This window comes from Bufo gargarizans, chromosome 1, assembly GCF_014858855.1.
Source record: "Bufo gargarizans isolate SCDJY-AF-19 chromosome 1, ASM1485885v1, whole genome shotgun sequence".
In the NCBI taxonomy this organism is placed as follows: domain Eukaryota; kingdom Metazoa; phylum Chordata; class Amphibia; order Anura; family Bufonidae; genus Bufo; species Bufo gargarizans.
This window is the reverse complement of record NC_058080.1, coordinates 415,488,871-415,509,988: the sequence shown is the minus strand read 5'-3', so window position 1 is coordinate 415,509,988 and position 21,118 is coordinate 415,488,871. Positions and strand designations below refer to the sequence as shown.

At 40.6% G+C, this 21,118-nt stretch overlaps 1 protein-coding gene across 1 annotated transcript in view; it reads right to left on the bottom strand.

The window, feature by feature from the left end:
* The window catches only part of CNTLN (centlein), a 327,152-nt gene that overhangs the window by 124,901 nt on the left and 181,133 nt on the right, over positions 1 to 21,118 (bottom strand). Inside the window, exon 15 of the mRNA XM_044286471.1 lies at positions 4,229 to 4,320. Within this exon, the coding sequence (XP_044142406.1) occupies positions 4,229 to 4,320 (92 nt within the window). The remainder of the gene's footprint in view (positions 1 to 4,228; positions 4,321 to 21,118) is intronic.

Sequence of the window (21,118 nt, the reverse complement as noted above, 5' to 3'; positions counted from 1 at the left end):
CTTCAGCAAATGGCATTTATCATGTAGAGAAAGTTAACACAAGGCACTTACTAATGTATTGTGATTGTCCATATTGCTTCCTTTACCGGCTTGATTCATTTTTCCATCACATTATAAACTGCTTGTTTCTACGGTTACGACCACCCTGCAATCCATCAGCGGTGGACGTGCTTGCACACTACAGGAAAAAGTGCCAGCCTATGCGCACTCCTGCCCACCACAGAGGTTGGCATATTTTCCAACAGTGTGCAAGCACTACCAGCACTGCTAGCTTGCAGGGTGGTCTGTAACCATGGAAACGAGCAGTGTGTAAAGTGATAGAAAAATGAATCCAGCCAGCAAAGGAAGCAATATGGACAATCACAACACATTAGTAAGTGCCTTGTATCAACTTTCTCTACATGAGAAATGCCATTTGCTAAAGTGAGACATCCCCTTTAATTCTGCCTTCTCTATGGGGAACAAAGAGTTCCTACTCCTGCAGCTCTACAATCTCTGTGTAGCAAAGATGCTCAGAAATGTCCGTGCAGAGATAAATGCAGCCAGCTTGGACATTTAAAGAGTACGGACAATATCAAAGTGGTTAATACTCCTTTTCATTGGCTATTATTCATGTAGCTATACCTCATTCTTCTTTTTTTAACTGATGATAGCTTGGACAGGATGCTGAATCTCCTCCAAGAGTCTAGTCCTGTATGGAGATGGCACACCTAAAGTGTATCTTCACCTAAAATACCCTGCATGCTTCTGCCATAGGGAGCATCATGCTTTACCAACTGTAGAGCCCGGTGTGCAGAAGCATCTCTACAGCGCCAATGTAAGATTGGGTGGGAGATCATAACCGTGGGTTCACTTTGCGGCTGTGTCTTCATGTTCAAGTTTCGTTTTTCATCTAGGTTTTGAAGTCAAAGCCGGGACCAGATCATAAAGAGTGGACAAGGACAGGCCAAGTCCTCATTTTGTATCCAGTTCTGGCTTTGGCTTCAAAAACTGCATCCTGAATTGCAGTCTACAAAGCTGTCCTGTCTGGGGGGAAAAAGACAGAAACACATGGAAAGCAGGTCAGAGTCCAAAGATGAATCCTTTGAACTCCATTTGACCCACTAAAGTGAATAGAACAGTTGCAGTACACGTTTAAATCCTGCTTTCGGGTGTTCAAATGTACAACCCTGGCGGAATGCCCAGCAGGAGGCATTGACACAATGTGAACTGTGCCCAGCTTGTTGCCTAGTCCACAGTGGGGTGTAGCTATAGTCTGGGCAAAGGGTTCTCTTCCATCTTTGTAGTGAATATGTATCTCTGAATAAAGCTTATGGAGCTTTACATGAAAGACATTCTGATTTATTTTTTGAAGGTGTGATTACAGAGGGTCTCTGTGTATTATCAATGCTCATACTTACACTGGTCAGTGCACTGAATCAATGACATTACTACTGTGTTCAAGCAGTGCTTAAAAGGTTTCTCCTCACTAATAACACTTATGTCCTGACCCGCAGCAATCATGAGAACAGAGGACCTGGAGTGCCCCATGAGAATGCAGCGTTGGTGCACGTCTGACCACCGCTCCATTCACTTCTATGGGAATGCCAAGTACAGTACTTGCGGCCACCCATTAGAAGTGAAGTGATCGGTGGCAACAAATGCACCACTGCGCTACCAGGGGGTACTTCGGGAATTCCATTCTTCTGATTCCTGCGGTCCTTGCAACCAGACTCCAATTATCCATCTCTCCTATGCTGGATAAGTATTGTTAGTGGGAAAACTCCTATAATGGAAATGTTTCTTCATACTTTAAATACTTTTTGATGATGCCATATTTAATTTTAAATGTCACTATGTTATCTATATTAAATTTTAAAAAAATCTAAAACCCTGCAGTGGTCATTAAGCCTAATAATAGGCTTGTTATTCTATACAGACCACTTTTCAGCATTTGTTTCCTTATCATAATAACCTATATACAGTGCCTTGCAAAAGTATTCACCCCCTTGACTTTGTTCGTATTTTGTTACATTACAGCCTTAGGGCTTATTCGTGTGAAACACGTGCTGTGGACCTCAAATTGCGATCCGCTAAGTACGGGCACCTGCCGTGTGGCAGCAGCATAGTGATAGCGGCCCCATTCACTTGAATGGGTCCGTGATCCCTCCGTTCCGCAAAGCATGGAATGGAATCTCAGAAAGCACTCTGCAGTGCTTCCGTAGTGTTCCGTTCCGCATCTCCGGATTTGCGGACCCATTGAAATGAATGGGTCCGCATCCGTGATGCGAAATGGCCACGGAACGGGACCAGTGTATTGCGGATCCGCAAATGTGGTCCGCAATACGGTCACGGGCTTCACACTGTCAACAAGCACTTAAAGTCAATGTTTTGTTAATCTGAATTTTATGTGATGGATCAAAACACAATAGTCTAAGTTGGTGAAGTGAAATGAGAAAAATATATACATAAAACTATTGTTTAGAAATAGAAAACAGAAAATTGGCATGTGCGTATGTATTCACCCCCTTTGTTAGAAAGACCATAAAAAGCTCTGGTGCAACCAATTACCTTCAGAAGTCACATAATTAGTGAAATGATGTCCACCTGTGTGCAATCTAAGTGTCACATGATCTGTCGTTACATATACACACCTTTTTTGAACGGCCCCAGAGGCTGCAACACCTAAGCAAGAGGCATCACTAACCAAACACTGCCATGAAGACCAGGGAACTCTCCAAACAAGTAAGGGACAAGTCAGGGTTAGGTTATAAAAAAATATCCAAATCTTTGATGATCCCCAGGAGCACCATCAAATCTATCATAACCAAATGGAAAGAACACGGCACAACAGCAAACCTGCCAAGAGATGGTCGCCCACCAAAACTCACGGACCGGGTAAGGAGGGCATTAATCCGAGAGGCAGCACAGAGACCTAAGGTAACCCTGGAGGAGCTGCAGAGTTCCACAGCAGAGACTGGAGTATCTGTACATAGGACGACAATAAGCTGTACGCTCCATAGAGTTGGGCTTTATGCCAGAAGAAAGCCGTTACTTTCAGCTAAAAACAAAAAGGCACGTTGTGAGTTTGCGAAAAGGCACGTGGGAGACTCCCAAAATGTATGGAGGAAGGTTCTCTGGTCTGATGAGACTAAAATTTAACTTTTTGGCCATCAAAGAAAATGCTATGTTTGGCGCAAACCCAACACATCACATCACATTACTCATAGAACACCATCCGCACAGTGAAACATGGTGGTGGCAGCATCATGCTGTGGGGATGTTTCTCAGCAGCCGGTAAACTGGTTAGAGTTGAAGGAAAGATGGATGGTGCTAAATACAGGGATATTCTTGTGCAACACCTGTACCACTCTGTGCGTGATTTGTGGCTAGGACGGAGGTTCACCTTCCAGCAGGACAATGACCCCAAACACACTGCTAAAGCAACACTTGAGAGGTTTAAGGGGAAACATAAATGTGTTTTAATGGCCTAGTCAAAGCCCAGATCTCAATCCAATAGAAAATCTGTGGTCAGACTTAAAGATTGCTGTTCACAAGCACAAACCATCCAACCTGAAGGAGCTGGAGCAGTTTTGCAAGGAGGAATGGGCAAAATCCCAGTGGTAAGATGTGGCAAGCTCATAGAGACTTATCCAAAGTGACTTGGAGCTGTGATTGCTGCAAAAGGTGGCTCTACAAAGTATTGACTTTAGGGGGGTGAATAGTTATGCAGATTGATCTTTTCTGTTATTTTGTCCTAAAATAATCTTCAAAGTTGTGGGCATGTTCTGTAAATTAAATGATGCAAATCCTCAAACAATCCATGTTAATTCCAGGTTGTGAGGCACCAAAATACAAAAAAGTCAAGGGGGCTGAATACTTTTGAAAGGCACTGTATACAGATCACACAGTATCCAAAAATCACAATAGGTGATATCACAGCTTATCTACTGCCTCCTGACCTCTGCACAGGTCACAAAGCGTGCCTAGAAAGCTCCAATAGAAGTAAATGAGGTCCCCTTCTCTCCATTGTGTCTATGGCCCATGGTGGTTGCTGTAATGCTTATCTCTAAATGCTGTTAATAACAGCTCAGGCCCCCTAATCATGCCTAGGAAAATCTACAATCAGGAAATAAAAACTAATTAGAAAAAAGTTAATGTGTGTCACTTTCTGGTTTTAATTGGCAGAAATAATTCTGGGTGACAGGTTCCCTTCATGGGATTTTACGTGAAATAATGCGCCAAGTACCTTTCTCAAAGTAAGTTGTGCATTCTCTCCTATCAATTTCTTCGGAGTACTGCTCCTGATTTCTTCTTCTTTGTCAATTTCAATCAGCAACTCTGTAAGAAAAAAAAAATAATAATAATAATAATCTATAGAGAGAAAAAAACAACACAAACCACATGAAAAAAGACACCTCACAACGACCCAGCAATGACAGGCTTGTCATGTCATGAACACACAGGTCACACTACACTTTACCTATTCGGAATAAATTGATCTATTTTCTTGTCAAGTTTTTGGACAGTCTTTAAGCACTGACCTTTTTTTTAAGTCTAGTGCCATACAATTACAAAGCCTTTGGAACATCACAGTGATTTCCTCTTTTTGTTATACAGTACGAACTTTACAAAGGTACAATGCGTTTGCAGGTTAAAGATACTGTACTTTCATTCCTGTTTTCATTCTTTTGTAGACTGTAACGTCTCTTGCCTTGAAAGCAAAATTCACTGCCTTTTTATCTATAGTCTTGGCCAGTTTTATCCTATAGGTCTTGTCCCCCCGCTAGGAGGATCAGAGTGATTGTCGAACAAAGCAAATAGTAACAGAATTAGGATGGAGGGAAACTTTAAACTTATTTTCTCCCCTCACTTAATAGGATAAATCAATGATTAAGAAATGTGCAACACCAAACTATAGGCCATATCTCATCATCAGACGGGTCACATATGCAAAGTAAATTATAATATAGTAAATGCAAACAGATAAAACAGAATGAGCAATTACACTAATGCCAACTAAGGCTACTTTCAGACTGGCGTTTCTGGGTCCGCTTGCGACCCAAAACGGATCAGTTCGGCCCTAATGCATTCTGAATGGAAAAGGATCTGCTCAGAATGCATCAGGGCTAAAAGCAAATAACTATGGACTATGGACCCCAATGATCCAGATATTAGGGTTCAGTGTTATCTAAAAAGGGAGCCCCTTCCTTTAACCCCTTAGTGACCACCAATACACCTTACCGGTGGTCACTAAGGGGCCTTAGGTTAGGCTGCTGTCTTTTACCAGGGGCTTAGTCTAAACGCTGCACTGGAGACTGTTTCAGTTGTAGAAAATGGTCTAAATGTAAGACAGCTCAGAAGCTGTCTTACATTTACACTGCCACTGGATGCGCAGAAGTTATGGAGAGGCCGGCGCCTCTTCAATACTCCGGCGGATCCACCACCAGCTTAGGGTTTTATTAAGACCGGCGTCTAAAACAATGGTCTTAATAACTGTGCCCCTATAAGTTCTCCCACAAAAACCAAGGGGCACATTTATTGGGAACCGCATTTTAGACGCTGATCTTAATAAAGCTGGAGGTGGATCCCCCGAAGTTATGAAGAGGCCCAGGCCTCTCCATAACTTGGGCGCATCTAGTGCCGGTTCTAAATGTAAGATGGCTTCCTTGCTGTCTTACATTAAGACCAGTTTCTATGCCTAAAACAGGCGTAGAAGGTGGTGAATAAGACGGTCCGCCCACAATTTAAAAACTGGCGTGAACAGAGCGAAGTCGCAGTTAGCGGCGCAACGTTTAATTTAGGCCTATTTTAGCTTAGGTCCACACACAGCTCCGTAGAAAGATTGGTGGGAGCGGTCTGACTCCTCCCTAATCAGAAGATGGAAGGGGCCATAGCGCTACTGCTCCATAAATTTGGTCAGGCCTGCCCCATTCAAGTATCCCTTTAAGTCTTAAATGGACTTTGTGCAGTTTTATCATATTTTTCTGTAGAACTTTTTGTAGATTATGCATTTCAATCTTCTAAATTTTTCAGATTTTGGGTTATAAAATAACACCCTACTTTAGTCACAACTTTATTGATACCGCTCCAGGGGCTGGAGAGAACACCTGGCATGGAAAGTGTCATAATTAAATATAACTTTAGAGCGTCCTGTTGCTTCATATTCATAAATCTTTTACAAGCTAAAGTACATGATCAATTCTAATGACTTAGTGAAGTAAGTGAAAAGACATACTGTATGATATCAACATCCATACAAACTTATTTAAGTTAACTCCCCAATTCTTATATTATTCATGTTCTTCTAGTAAACTCACATAATTTACACAAACATATTAGTCATTCATCCGGAAGAAACATCTTTTTTTCTGTTTGAAGCTTATATAATTTGTAAAAATCATATCGCATGCTGAGCAACCAAGTAACTGACAGTAGTATATTTACAAATGCATATTACTGCAATATTCTAGCTGGCCATTTAGGTTTTGCCTGGAATCTCACTTTCCCTAAATGTCAGATACTAACAAGATTAAGAATCTGTGAGACAAATGTCAAGCTTTCAATTGCTAATGGTGGATTCTCTGTGCCTGTTACCAAGGACCACGGGCGCAATACAATCTAAACACTCAATATAAGAAGAGTGTGAACCCTTAGGGTAGACCATACGACGCGGTCAGGTCAAGGTTTGGAGTACCACGCAGCCATATGGGGCGCAGCAAGCTCTAACTAAACTAAATAGGACCCCACCGTTTAGTCAGTCTGTATTGTCAATAGACAAGAAGTATTGCAGGGGCCGCACAGCCATTAACAATACAGAGTAAATAACAGGAGCCCATACAGCAGCACTATACTCGACTACACAACCGCGATGTGTGGTCGTACCCTTAGAACGAGATGATGTTTAACACACGATGAGCCAATACTAAAATAGTCTGGCAAGAATAAGTCAAATAATACTCAAAACCTAAACCTAGTAAAAAAAAAAAATGGTGCACTAAAAAAAACAAATAAAAAGTAAACAACCATCTTTGGATATGGATGTTAACGGCTAGCACAACAGAGTTTTCAGGTTTTAAATTCATATGGGCTTTAGGTTCATTCTGAATGAGACAACTCACATATAAATAAACTGAATTGAGAAAAATATATATTCTATCATTTTGTCTAATCTTTCCTCTTCAAATAAATCCTCATTGGGGGCATTTTTACATGGGCAGATGACCAAGGCAATAATCGGCATTTATATCTGTCCAGTATGGGTTTCAATGATCATTACTACGATCGTTCATCCCCATACAGTTTCATTGTTTGATGGTTTACACAGGACGATATGCTGCTGACAAATGATTTTTATTTTTTTGCTACATAAACAATTGGATCACTCATTTTATAGTCAGGTGATCAGCAGCACATTTACACAGGACAGTTATCGGGAATGAGTGTTCATACAAAAGATTATTCCCAATAATCTGCCAATATAAGTGGGCCCTAAAGGCTGTATTAGACAGGCAGATTGTCTGCTAGATGAGCGCTAACAAGCGTTCGTATGAACGCTCGTTACCAATGATTTGGCAGTGTAATACTGCCACTGTTTACCGAATGATCGGGTAATCCAAACCTTGCAACAGGCAAACAATGATTCAGTATGGAGATGAGTGATGGCATAAAGATCGCTCCTCCCTATTCTGCATGTAGTCGCAGTGGTCTCCTCCACTGATGAGCAGGCGATTGAAGGGAAGGAACACTTCCATCCTGTCTTAAAGGGCTTCTGCACTCTGTTTAAACTGATGATCTATCCTCTGGATAGATAATCAGCATCTGATCGGCGGTGGTCCGACACCCGACACCCCCGCCGGTTAGCTGTTTGAGAAGGCAGCGACCGTTTACCCAGTGACGTCACGACTAGTATCACTGGCCTGGGCGCGGCTAAGCTCCCTTCCCTTTAATGGAGCTTAGCTCCTCCCAGGCCAGTTGATACAAGTCGTGACGTCACTCGGCCAGTGGTAAACAGTGAGAAGGCCGCGGTGCTCCTGGAGCGCCGCTGCCTTCTCAAACAGCTGATCGGCGGGGCTCCCGGGTGTCGGACCCCCCGCCGATCAGATGCTGATGATCTAGCCAGAGGATAGATCATCAGTTTAAACAAAGTGCAGAACCCCTTTAAGACAGGATGGAAGTGTTCCTTCCCTTCAATCGCCTGCTTATCAGTGGAGGAGACCACTGCAATTACATGCAGAATAGGGAGGAGCGATCTTTATGTCATCACTCATCTCTATACTGAATCATTGTTTACCTGTTGATCATCAGTTTAAACAAAGTGCAGAACCCCTTTAAGGCATCACTCTCCAAATACATGATCCAGCTGTTTATTAAAGGGACTCTGTCACCAGTTTCTAACCCCCCCTTTTAAAACTATTGTTCTCTCCATGGTGCCCTTGTCATTACAAAGCTGTTATTATAAGATAAATCCGGCTTGTAGTTTTGATAAAAATCGCTTTTATCTAACCTGTCAATCCTCTGGATAAGGTGCCCAGGGCGTTTCTGAAGGTCTGAATCTGCCGCTTTTCGCCGCCGCCGTTGGTGCCCAGCTCCTCCCATGATCCTTTCAGCGCCACCTCGATGTAATGAAATCCGCCTCCGGCTCTCCTCAGTGCCCCCTCCTCCTTTTCAAAGATCCCGCGCAAGCGCACAGGCCTGTGCCTGATGCGCCCGTGCGGACTTTTAGATTCTGCCTCGTTGAGCGAAGTGCGCTAGCGCGCGCACGCGAACATGCGCGAACGCGCGCGAATGCGCACTTCGCTCCACGAGGCAGAATCTAAAAGTCCGCACGGGCGCATCAGGCACAGGCCTGTGCGCACGCGCGAGATCTTTGAAAAGGAGGAGGGGGCACTGAGGAGAGCCGGAGGCGGATTTCATTACATCGAGGTGGCGCTGAAAGGATCATGGGAGGAGCTGGGCACCAACGGCGGCGGCGAAAAGCGGCAGATTCAGACCTTCAGAAACGCCCTGGGCACCTTATCCAGAGGATTGACAGGTTAGATAAAAGCGATTTTTATCAAAACTACAAGCCGGATTTATCTTATAACAACAGCTTTGTAATGACAAGGGCACCATGGAGAGAACAATAGTTTTAAAAGGGGGGGTTAGAAACTGGTGACAGAGTCCCTTTAAATTATCTATCATAACAACAAATTTCAAGGATGTCTCCACTTTTAGAGAGAGATCGCACACACGGTTACTGCCCATGAAGTATCTTAGAAGGCATTCATATGACCATATGCGTTTTGCAGTCCACAAATTGCAGATTTGCAAAACACAGATACCTGCCATGTGCGCTCTGCATTTTGATGATCAGCAAGTTCCGCCAGACAAGAATAGGTTCTATTATTTTATTTTTTTGGGGGGTGGGGAGATAGGGCTGCGGAAAGGACATATACATGCAGACAGCATGCGGTGTGCTGTCTGCATCTTTTGTGGCTCCAATGAAATGAATGGGTCCACATCTGTGTCACAAAAATGTTGATCGGATGTCGACCAACAAAATGGTTATGTGATTGCCCACTTATACGCAGCTGCTTTGAAGAATTCAAGGACCATGACATACGACTGATAATACTTATGACATCGTAGAAAGTTGTTCCATCTATTAACCCCTTAGGGACTGGGCTAATTTTCACCTTAAGGACCAGGCCATTTTTTGCAAATCTAACCAGTGTCACTTTATGTGGTGATAACTTTAAAACGCTTTGACATATACAGGCCATTGTAAGATTGTTTTTTCGTCACATATTGTACTTCATGACACTGGTAAAATGGAGTCAAAAAAAATCATTTTTATTTATAAAATACAAAATTTACCAAAAACTTTGAAAAATTAGCAAATTTCCAAGTTACAATTTCTCTACTTCTATAATACATAGTAATACCTACAAAAATAGTTATTACTTTACATTCCCCATATGTCTACTTCATGTTTGGATCATTTTGGGAATGACAATCTATTTTTTGGGTATGTTACAAGGCTTAGAAGTTTAGAAGCAAATCTTGAAATTTACCAGAAATTTTCAAAAACCCACTTTTTAAGGACCAGTTCAGGTCTAAAGTCACTTTGTGAGGCTTACATAATATAAACCACCCAAAAATGACCCCATTCTAGACACTACAAACTTTGTTTAACTCTTTAGGTGTTCCACAAGAATTAATGGAAAATAGAGATAAAATTTCAAAGTGTTTTTTGGCAGATTTTCCATTTTTCCAGTTACAAAGCAAGGGTTAACAGCCAAACAAAACTCAATATTTATGGCTCCGATTCAGTAGTTTACAGAAACACCCCATATGTGGTCGTAAACTGCTGTACGGCCACACGGCAGGGCGCAAAAGGAAAGGAATGCCATACGGTTTTTGGAAGGCAGATTTTGCTGGACTGGTTTTTTGACACCATGTCCCATTTGAAGCCCCCCTAGAGTAGAAACTCCCAAAAAGTGACCCCATTTTGGAAACTACACCCCTCAAGGTATTCAAAACTGATTTTACTAACTTTGTTAACCCTTTAGGTGTTCCACAAGAATTAATGGAAAATAGAGATAACAGTTCAAAATGTCACTTTTTTGGCAGATTTTCATTTTAATAATTCTTTTCCAATTACAAAGCAAGGGTTAACAGACAAACAAAACTTAATATTTATGGCTCTAATTCTGTAGCTTAAAAAAACACCCCATATGTGGTCGTAAACTGCTGTACAGGCACACGGCAGGGTGCAGAAGGAAAGGAATTCCATAGTAGAAACTCCCAAAAAGTGACCCCATTTTAGAAACTACGGGATAGGGTGGCAGTATTGTTGGTACTATTTTAGGGTACATATGATTTTTGGTTGCTCTATATTACACTTTTTGTGATGCAAGGTTTTGGCACTGTTTTTATTTGTTATTTATAACATTCATCTGACAGGTTAGATCATGTGGTATTTTTATAGAGCAGGTTGTCACGGATGCGGCAATACCTAATATGTATACTTTTTATTTATTTATGTAAGTTTTACACAATGAATTCATTTAAAATAAAATAAAATCATTTTTTAGTGTCTCCACAGTCTGCGAGCCATAGTTTTTTCCGTTTTGGGGCGATTATCTTGGGTAGGGGATAATTTTTGCGGGAAGAGATGACTGTTTGATTGGCACTATTCTGGGGTGCGTATGACTTTGTGATTGCTTGCTATTACACTTTTTGTGACGCAAGTATTTTTTTTACGGTGTTCACCTGAGGGGTTAGGTCATGTGATATTTTTTTTAGCAGGTTATTACGGATGCGGCGATACCTAATATGTATACTTTTTTAAATTTACTTAAGTTTTACACAATAACAGGTTTTTTAAAACAAAAAAAAAATATGTTTTAGTGTTTCCATATTCTGAGGCATAGTTTGGTGAGCATACGCCTTTTTGATCGCTTGCTGTTGTACTTTTAGTGATGTAAGGTGACAAAAAAAATGGGTTTATTTAGCACCGTTTTAATTTTTTATTGTGTTTATCTGAGGGGTTAGGTTATGTGATATGTTTATAGAGCTGGTTGATACGGACTTGGCAATACCCAATATGTCTATTTTTTTTTACTTGAAATTATTTTTATTTTTTTTATTTATTTTTTTTGGGGGGGGGGGGGGGGGTTATTTTTTTCACTTTTTTTTTCACTTTATTTTATTTTTTGTCCCACTTCGGGACTTCAACTTTTGGGGGTCTGATCCCCTTTACAATGCATTCCAATTCTTCTGTATACAGTGTGTATTAATCATACAGCTTTCTGCCTGTGAGATCCAGGGGGCAGGATCTCACAGGCAATTCACCGGAAGGCAGCGCTGATGCCTAAGGAAGGCATTGCGCTGCCTTCCATGCCATCGGGTCCCCATTACAGCAGCACAGGCACCGCCGATCCCCGCCGCAACGACCTGTAAGGTCACGGGACCCCCCGTGCCTGCTGATCGATTTCAGCAGGCACCGAGTTCCGATCACCGCCCGCCGGTGATCGGAACTACACATGACATGACGTACCGGTACGTCATATGTCCCCAAGAGGTTAAACTGCATTTACAAGAGCCAATAATCATCCAGATCCTGCATTTACAAGAGCCAATAATCATCTAGATCCTGCATTTACAAGAGCCAATAATCATCTTAGGAATAGTCGTGTAAATGTGGTGCCGCCGATCACCCGATGAATGAGAGGTGATCCTGTCGTTCATGCATGCACCACCAATCATGGCTTCTGGGCAGCAGATTGTGTGGTCTACCATGATTCTGTATGAGGAAGAGGGATCGCAATAGCAATCCATCGTCCTCATACTGTGAAGGAGATTGCTGCAAATGCAGTAGGCTCCTTCACTTACCGAGCAGCTGACTTTCGGGAAGGAACGATTCCTTCCCGACAATCAGCTTCAGAATGATCTCGTATAAATCCACCATTAGTCAGAGCAAAGCTAGAGCACCTCCCAGTTAGCAGCTCTGGAGGCCCAGATGTTACATTAGCATTAATTTGAATGTCAGCATATACTATTATATATCCTCTGTACAAACAACATATGATCACCTGAAGATTTCTCTGGAGATATCAGCTGTTTGCCAGAGGGTTTCAAACAGGGGTGCACCTAGCCTTTCTGCTGCCTGAGGCGAAAACTGAAATGCCCCCCATCACAATTTCTTAACCTAAGAACCTTTGCCACAATGAAAGCACTCATTGCCCATTGCCCTTCCTCTGCCCCCCTCTCTTGCCCCTACCTGGTTCTGCCTGAGGCGATCGCCTCACCTGTGTCGATCAGCTGGTCATCAGGCAAGCTGAAATTAAGCGTTCTGCATACTCCAAAGTGTGAGAACGTTTAGACTTCTACAATTGTTTGGGTTAGGAACCAAGGGCCTCCCACTATCCCAGTATCTACTATACAGATTCATTTAAAGAGGAGCTGCTTTAGGAACAATATATTGAACAAATTTAGGGACATTTTTTAATGTCTTTACACCACAAAAGTGGCGTCAAAAAGTTGCCCGGCAGGATTTACTATGACTTACGCCTGAAACTTGCAGTACCGTTATAGCTGAAGTATATGCCAGCCCCTAATTTATTAAGCAGATGCTAAATTTCTAGTAAATCTGGCTGGCCGCGAGAAGCCCTGCCCCCTTTTCTCACTAGCTTAGAAAAGTGGTGAGAAGCTAAAAAAGCCGCAAATTATGAAGCAATTCTAGCAATAGTTGCATAAGACCATTACTACATGTCCCCCAGACAGTCTTAAACAGCGCCATATTTATCACAATGGCTGATGCTGAATCTATACTTTCTAGTCTATGTTTATGCCGTCTATTTATTAGCTAAGTTTACTTAAAAAAAAAATGCCTCAACATTTTGACACATTTTTGGCGCATGGCCCCTTTTCATGTGAAGCCACAGCTCTGGTTTGCTAATTCAAGTCCCTTTGTCGAGCGAGATGTAAAAAGGGTAGAAAAGTGTCTAAAACAGGCTAATAAATGAAAACTGAATCGGAATTCGGCACATTTTGATTGATAAATCTCCCTCAATGTTTTTACCCCTAAATACAGTGAAGTAAAGTAGGGGATCCTCATTTGAAAGACCAGACCAGTATTAAATAGCCCCCCCGACAATCACAGATTTCTTTAATGGAGGATGCATATACACGAGTGGTAAATCTATAAGGAACACTGAAAGTGTGCAGTGATTCAGAAACAACGTCTAGGGAACATATTTATTAATGCTAAAGTAGATTACTAACTGGCGTCCGTCCTATTCCATTAATGGATCTGTAGTTACTGTTATAACATCTATGGATTCCAGCAAAATTCATTTAAACCTATTTTATCATAACATAGAGCACACGTAAGAAAAAAACTATGAAGGCTAAAATAGCGAAATTAAAATCCATATCAGTTTCCTTCTAATATCTAATGTACAACCAGTACGGTAATATTTAAAATGACATGAGTTTAACATCCATGACATAACTAGCACAAAATCAACGTCCTGCTATTAAATATGTCCTAAAGGGTAATGGAATCTAAACTTATATTTTTACTTGATATATGAATTCCAGCATCAAGAATTTACGCTAAATACCGTATATAAAAGCCAAGCTAAGGCAATGTAACACGTGGATATTTTCAGACGTCAAAGCTGATACAAACCTACATCTTTTGCTAAGATACATGTAAAAACCCTGTTCTTGGATTTGCTTTAAAGATTAATTTGAACCAAAATTCCCACATTTTTGCAATCTGTTTCCATTTTCCACAGATTTGCCGTCCTCTGGGGATAAACAGCGACTGTGTTCGTTAGACTGAATTAAAGACTTCTTATGTCTCGGGATCGTGTCAAGGCCAATTAAAAAGTAGGTGTGTAAACTAAATTAAACATTATTCAAAAGTGCCTAGCATCTAACACAGGTAAAACACTAAACACACAGCAGGCTGCAATAGGTACCATGACATTAATATCCTTTGTTTATCTCTAAGGCACTGCATCTCTCAGCCTAGTCCCACAGCTAAACACAGCCGAATACATTTACATCTCACTCAAAGTACGGCGCACAAGTCGATGCAAATTTATGTTAGCTGTTCATTTTCAAGTTTTTTTTTAAAGTTCACTGTTTGAAAACTTTCATTGAGAAAGTAATTTAAACAACAGTAAGCAAAGAAGGTGTTACAAGGCGTTTGCTTAACCCCTTAACCTGTTCCGGACATAGGGCGTACCGATACGCCCTGATTTCCCAATCTTTAAGGACACAGGGCGTCCTATGTATTTCCGATCACCGCCGCTCGGCCGGCCGTGATCGGAACCCGGTGCCTGCTGAAATCAATCAGCAGGCACCCAGGGTCAATTCAGACCTGCGGTTTGCAGTGCTTTCAGGTTCAGGAGGTTTCTGTGACCGCAAGGATCAGAAACTACAAAATGCCTTTATTTTATGTTTAACCCCCCGCCCCTGCAGCCCTCTGTGTTATGTGCCAGTGGGCGCAGCAAGGAAAGGGGGTGCGGCAGTGCGGGCAGGCATGCGATCATCCGCCCGCCGCCTCTCTCAGGATGGCCGAGCGTTTGCAGAGTGTCAGCACAATGCTGACACTCTGCTTGAAATGCCTGACAGATGTCCGCGGAACACAGTATGGAAGAGGTTAACAGGGAGAGAGCTCCCTCCCTCTCCCATCAGAGGCTGCTGTACCTTTTCAGCCCCCGATGGGAGAGGGATGGGGCCCTCCCTTCCTCCCCATCACCCACTGCTCTGCTGTGGCAGCGAGTGATGGTTACCATGGCAAGCGGACGCCTTCACAGGCATCCAGCTGCCCATGGTGCCGATCAGAGGCTGTACATGGTGCTGATTAGACTTCTGCTAAAAGGAAGAAGTCTAATCAGACTTTGTAAAGTGAAAATACAGTACAGTACACTATATAGTGTACTGTACTGTATTATACAGACATCAGACCCACTGGATCTTCAAGAACCAAGTGGGTCTGGGTTTAAAATTTTTAAAAAAAAAGTGAAAAAAAAAGTCAAAATAAAAAAAACATTTATCACTGATTAAAAATGAAAAAAAATATAATCCCTACATATGTTTGATATCACCGCGTCTGTAACAACCGGATCTAGAAAACGGTCATGTTACTTTCCTCGCACGGTGAAGTATACATATTAGGTATCGCCGCGTCCGTAATAAATTGCTCTATAAAAATATCACATGACCTAACCCCTCAGGTGAATACCGTAAAAAAAAAAAAAAAAAAACAAGGTGTACAAAAAGCTATTTTTGTCACCTTACATCACAAAAACAGTAATAGCACCCCAAAATAGTGCCAATCAAACCGTGATCTCACCCCGCAAAAAATGAGACCCTACCTAAGATAATTGCCCAAAAACTGAAAAAACTATGGCTCTCAAGCTATGGAGACACTAAAACATGATTTATTTTTTGTTTAAAAAATCAAATCATTGTGTAAAACTTACATAAATAAAAAAATAGTATACATATTGGGTATCGCTGCGTCCGTGGCAACCTGCTCTATAAAAATACCACATGATCTAACCTGTCAGATGAATGTTGTAAATAACAATAAAAAAACTGGTGCCAAAACAGCTATTTCTTGTTACGTTGCATCACAAAAAGTATATAGAGCAATCAAAAATCATATGTACCCTAAACTAGTACCAACAAAACTGCCACCCTATCCTGTAGTTTCTAAAATGGGGTCACTTTTTTGGAGTTTCTACTCTAGGAGTGCATCAGAGCCATAAATAATGAGTTTTGTTTGGCTGTTAACCCTTGCTTTGTAACTGAAAAAAAAATTATGAAAATGGAAAATCTGCCAAAAAAGTAAATTTTTAAATTGTATCTCTATTTTCCATTGATTCTTGTGGAACACCTAAAGGGTTAACAAAGTTTGTAAAACCAGTTTTGAATACCTTGAGGGGTGTAGTTTCTAAAATGGGGTAACTTTTTGGGAGTTTCTACTCTAGGGGTGCATCAGGGGGGCTTCAAATGGGACATGGTGTAAAAAAAAAACCAGTCCAGCAAAATCTGCCTTCCAAAAACCGTATGGCATTCCTTTCCTTCTGCACCCTGCGGCGTGCCCGTACAGCGGTTTACGACCACATATGGGGTGTTTCTGTAAACTACAGAATCAGAGCCATAAATATTGAGTTTTGTTTGGCTGTTAACCTTTGCTTTGTAACTGGAAAAAAATTATCTGCCCGAAAAGTGAAATTGTATCTCTATTTTCCATTAATTCTTGTGGAACACCTAAAGGGTTAACAAACTTTAGTAAAATCAGTTTTGAATACCTTGAGGGGTACCATTTTTGGGTGGTTTCTATTATGTAAGCCTCACAAGGTGACATCAGACCTGAACTGATCCCCTAAAAATTTGTTTTTTGAAAATTTCTGAAACATTTCAAGATTTGCTTCTAAACTTCTAAGCCTTGTAACGTCCCCAAAAACTAAACTGTCATTCCCAAAATGATCCAAACATGACGTAGACATATGGGGAATGTAAAGTAAAAACTATTTTTGGAGGTATTACTATGTATTATAGAAGTAGAGAAATTGAAACTTGGAAATTAGAATTTTTTCCCCAATTTTTTATAAAATTTTTTTTTTTTTTACTCCATTTTACAATCAGTATCTCCGCACAGTAATACCCATGTCCAATTAAAACATAAATAAACAATTTTTTGGTTTAAAAGTCATACACAAAATGGTATCAATGAAACAAAATTGTCCTGCAAAAAAAAAATCCTTTTTTTTTTAAGTGTTAAAATAGAAAACTATAAAAATGTGGTATCGCTGTAATTGTACTGAACCACAGAATGAAGTTAAAGGGTTGTCCTGCCATTTACTGTATATTGATGACCTATCATCAGGATAGGTCATTAATATCTAATCAGAGTGGGTCCAACACCCGGCATTCCCGCCGATCAGCTGTTTGAAGAGGAGACTGGACACCCAGTGAGCGCTGCTTCCTGTTCATTACACTGCCAGTTGTCTCGGAAGTTTCGTTGGTGCAGTCTAATAAAAAGTACTTGCTCTATTCACTTGCATTTCAGAGACGTTGCTTGAATTGGGGGTCATGCCTCCTTACAGATCTTTCTGGCATAGTCAAAAAATAATCCAGCACTCTTCAATGTATGATGCAAAAAGAATCATGTAGTCAGATGGGACACACTCAGGGTACTTGAGGGGGGGGGTGCTTGGGGGAGACCACTCTCCAATGTATGATGTAAAAAGTGAAAATAAAGGTTTATTCAAATAGTGCATATATTAGATGTTTCATTTCATCCAGAAGCGCTGGGAAGCGCTTTCCTTCATAATATCACATAGAAACTTATGTTGTTTCATTTATTCCGTAGCGGCATTGAACATTAAGGTCAAGCCTGACCAAAACGTTCACAACCAACTAGCCGCCAATATCTATATTATATCCAATACTTTTGAATGAAATGAAACATCTGATATATGCACTATTTGAATAAACCGTTATTTTCACTTTTTACATCATACATTGGAGAGTGGTCTCCCCCAAGCACCCCCCTCAAGTACCCTGAGTGTGTCCCATCTGACTTCTTGGTCTACCCGACCATGGCTTAGCATTTACAAAACCCATCATTTACCATGTCTTGATCAGAGTTGGAACAAGACTGAATGGCATTTTCAAATTTGTAACCCCTAATGACTGGGCTTATTTTGACATTTGTGACCAGACTGATTTTTGCTAATCTGACATGTGTCACTTTATGTGGTAATAACTTTGGAATGCTTTTACTTATATAAGCCATTCTGAGAATGTTTTCTCGTGACATATTGTACTTCATGATAGTGGTCAATTTGAATCAATATGTTTCACCTTTATTTATTTTAAAAAAAATCCTAAATTTACAGAAAATATTGATAAAATTTATAATTTTTAAAATTAGAATTTCTCTGCTTTTAGGGCAGATAGTGATACCTCACAAAATAGTTATTACTTTACATTTCCCATATGTCTACTTTATGTTGGCATCATTTTGAAAATGTATTTTTTTTTTTTAGGACATTAAGAGGCTTAGAATGCTACAAGCAATTCTTACATTTTTTAAGAAAATTTCTAAAAAACCCACTTTTTTAAGGACCAGTTCAGTTATGAAGTCACTTTCTGGGCCTTACATAGTAGAAACCACCCAAACATTGCCCCATTTTAAAAAACAACATCCCTCAAGTTATTTAAAACTGATGTTACAAACTTGTTAACCCTTTAGGTGCTCCACAAGAATTAAAGGAATATGGAAATGAAATTTTAAAATTTTACTTTTTTCGCAGATTTTCCATTTTAATAAAAAAAAAATCTGTAACACAGCAAGGGTTAACAGCCAAACTAAACAATATTACTCTGATTCTGCAGTTTACAGTAAAACCCCATATGTGGTTGTCGACTGCTATATGGGCACACAGCAGAGCTTAGAACAGATGGAGCACAATATGTGTTTTGAAGGGCAGATATCACTAGAATATTTTTCAGGCGCTGTGTCGCATTTGAAGATACCCTGAGGTACCCCACAGTGGAAATCCCCAAAAAGTGACTCCATTTTGGAAACTACACCCCCAAAAGAATTTTTCAAGGGGTGTAGTGAGCACTTAGAACCAATATGCTTTTGATAGAATTTAGAAACCCTTGGCTGTAAAAAAGAAAAATTACATATTTTACTGAAAAATATCACTTTAGGCCCAAGCTTTTCATTGTCACAAATGGTAACAGGAGAAAGTCACCACAAAACTTGTTACATATTTTCTCCTGAATATGGCAACACCCCATATGTGGTTGTCGACTGCTGTATGGGCGTATGGCAGAGCACAATATGGCTTTTGGAGGGCAGATTTCACTGGAATAATTTTCAGGCACTGTGTCGCATTTGAAGTTACCCTGAGGTACCCCAAAATGTGACACCATTTGGGAAACTACACCCCCTAGGGGTGTAGTGGGAATTTTATTATTTTACGGTATTCTTCTAGAGGTATAATGAGAATTTATTTTTAGATTTTGGAGTTTGTCTAATTTTTCAAATTATAATTGGCTAATAATATAATGAAATGTGGAGTGTTAAAAAACTGTGGATTGCATAATAAATAAAAAATGTCTAAAAGTGCATAAAAGAAGTAAAAAAGTAAATTGATTACATTAATAATCTAGGGAAGTATGATAATGCGGAAACACTGCTTAATGCAAAGTCCAGGCTTATCTGGACAGGTGTCACATTGATGTATTGTAACAGACCCTACATCTCTTTTGGCCTCTGCTTTTTTTTAGCAATAGGGGGCACCTCTGATGGGAAATGTTGCCCTGGGATAATTCTGCTGGCATGACTAGATGAAGCTATCCCACTGCTATTCTGGCGCTGCTGTCCAAATATAAAATTTTTAAGGATTTGTAGTTGAAAATCAAGATATGTTCTTTGGTTCCCTGCTTTTTGAAATATGACAAAAGAATAATACAGAGCTACTTGCATAAGGTGGGCTGTAAGTTTTTTATACCAAATGCGGGATTTCCTGACCGCGCTATAGGGCTGCAGCATTTGGTCTGCAAGGTCCACCCCACCCATATATTTATTGTAATCCTGTATGCAGACAGGCTTATAGATGCTGGTATTTGTGCCGCGCACAGGAACAGGGCTGTCTGGATGTATAGATATCAATATGAGGATATCATTTTTGTCTCGATATTTTACAAGTAAGATGTCCCCATTGCAAAGGCCATTTATTTCCCCAGACTTCAATTTTTGGCTCACAAAAGGCTTGGGCAGGCCTCTTTGCTAGCGGCATATGGTGCCACATGCCACTGTCTTTCTGACTGAAAGGCACCTAAAAAGGGGTACGCTGGTGTAATAATTGCCGACGTACAAGTGGTACTCCTTATCTAAAAGAGGGTGCAAAAGATCCCACACTAATTTCCCTGCCACATTCAGGGAAGGGGGCATTCAGGAGGGCAAAACTGGGTATATTTGCATTCATACACTCTAAATCTATAGGTGTAGCCAGATCCGCTCTCACAGAGCTTATACATTTTTAGCCCAAATCGTGCTCTCTCCCTTGGCAAACACTGGCAAAAATCAAGCCTGCCTTTAAAAAGGACAAGTGACTAGTCCACGGCAATAATTTTTTCTGATCTGTAGGTCTCTTTACATTTTTCATTTAAATAATTTATAAGGGGTCTAATTTTATAAAGCCTGTCATGGCTGGGGTCATCACGTGGGGGGCACTGAGTGTTGTCAGGGAAATGAAGAAATCGCAGGATTCTCTCAAATCGCTGTCTAGTCATTACTTCCATGTACATGGGGTATCGTACAACACATCAGATGACCAATAAGATCTAACAGTGTTTTTTTTTGTTTATGAGACACATATTTAGGAAAAGGCCCCAAAATTTTTAAATGTCCGCCAAAACAACAGAGCACCATACGCCATTCTTGGAGTAATATGAGGTGGGGTGACTAGTGATGAATTGAGCAGTGTATAAATTGGTCTGCTCAACAATCAAATTTACCAGTTCTTCTGATAAGATTTTAAAAAAATCCCACCCCCCTAAACCCCATAACATCATAACAGAAACCTGTGACAGAATTAAATTCTGGAAC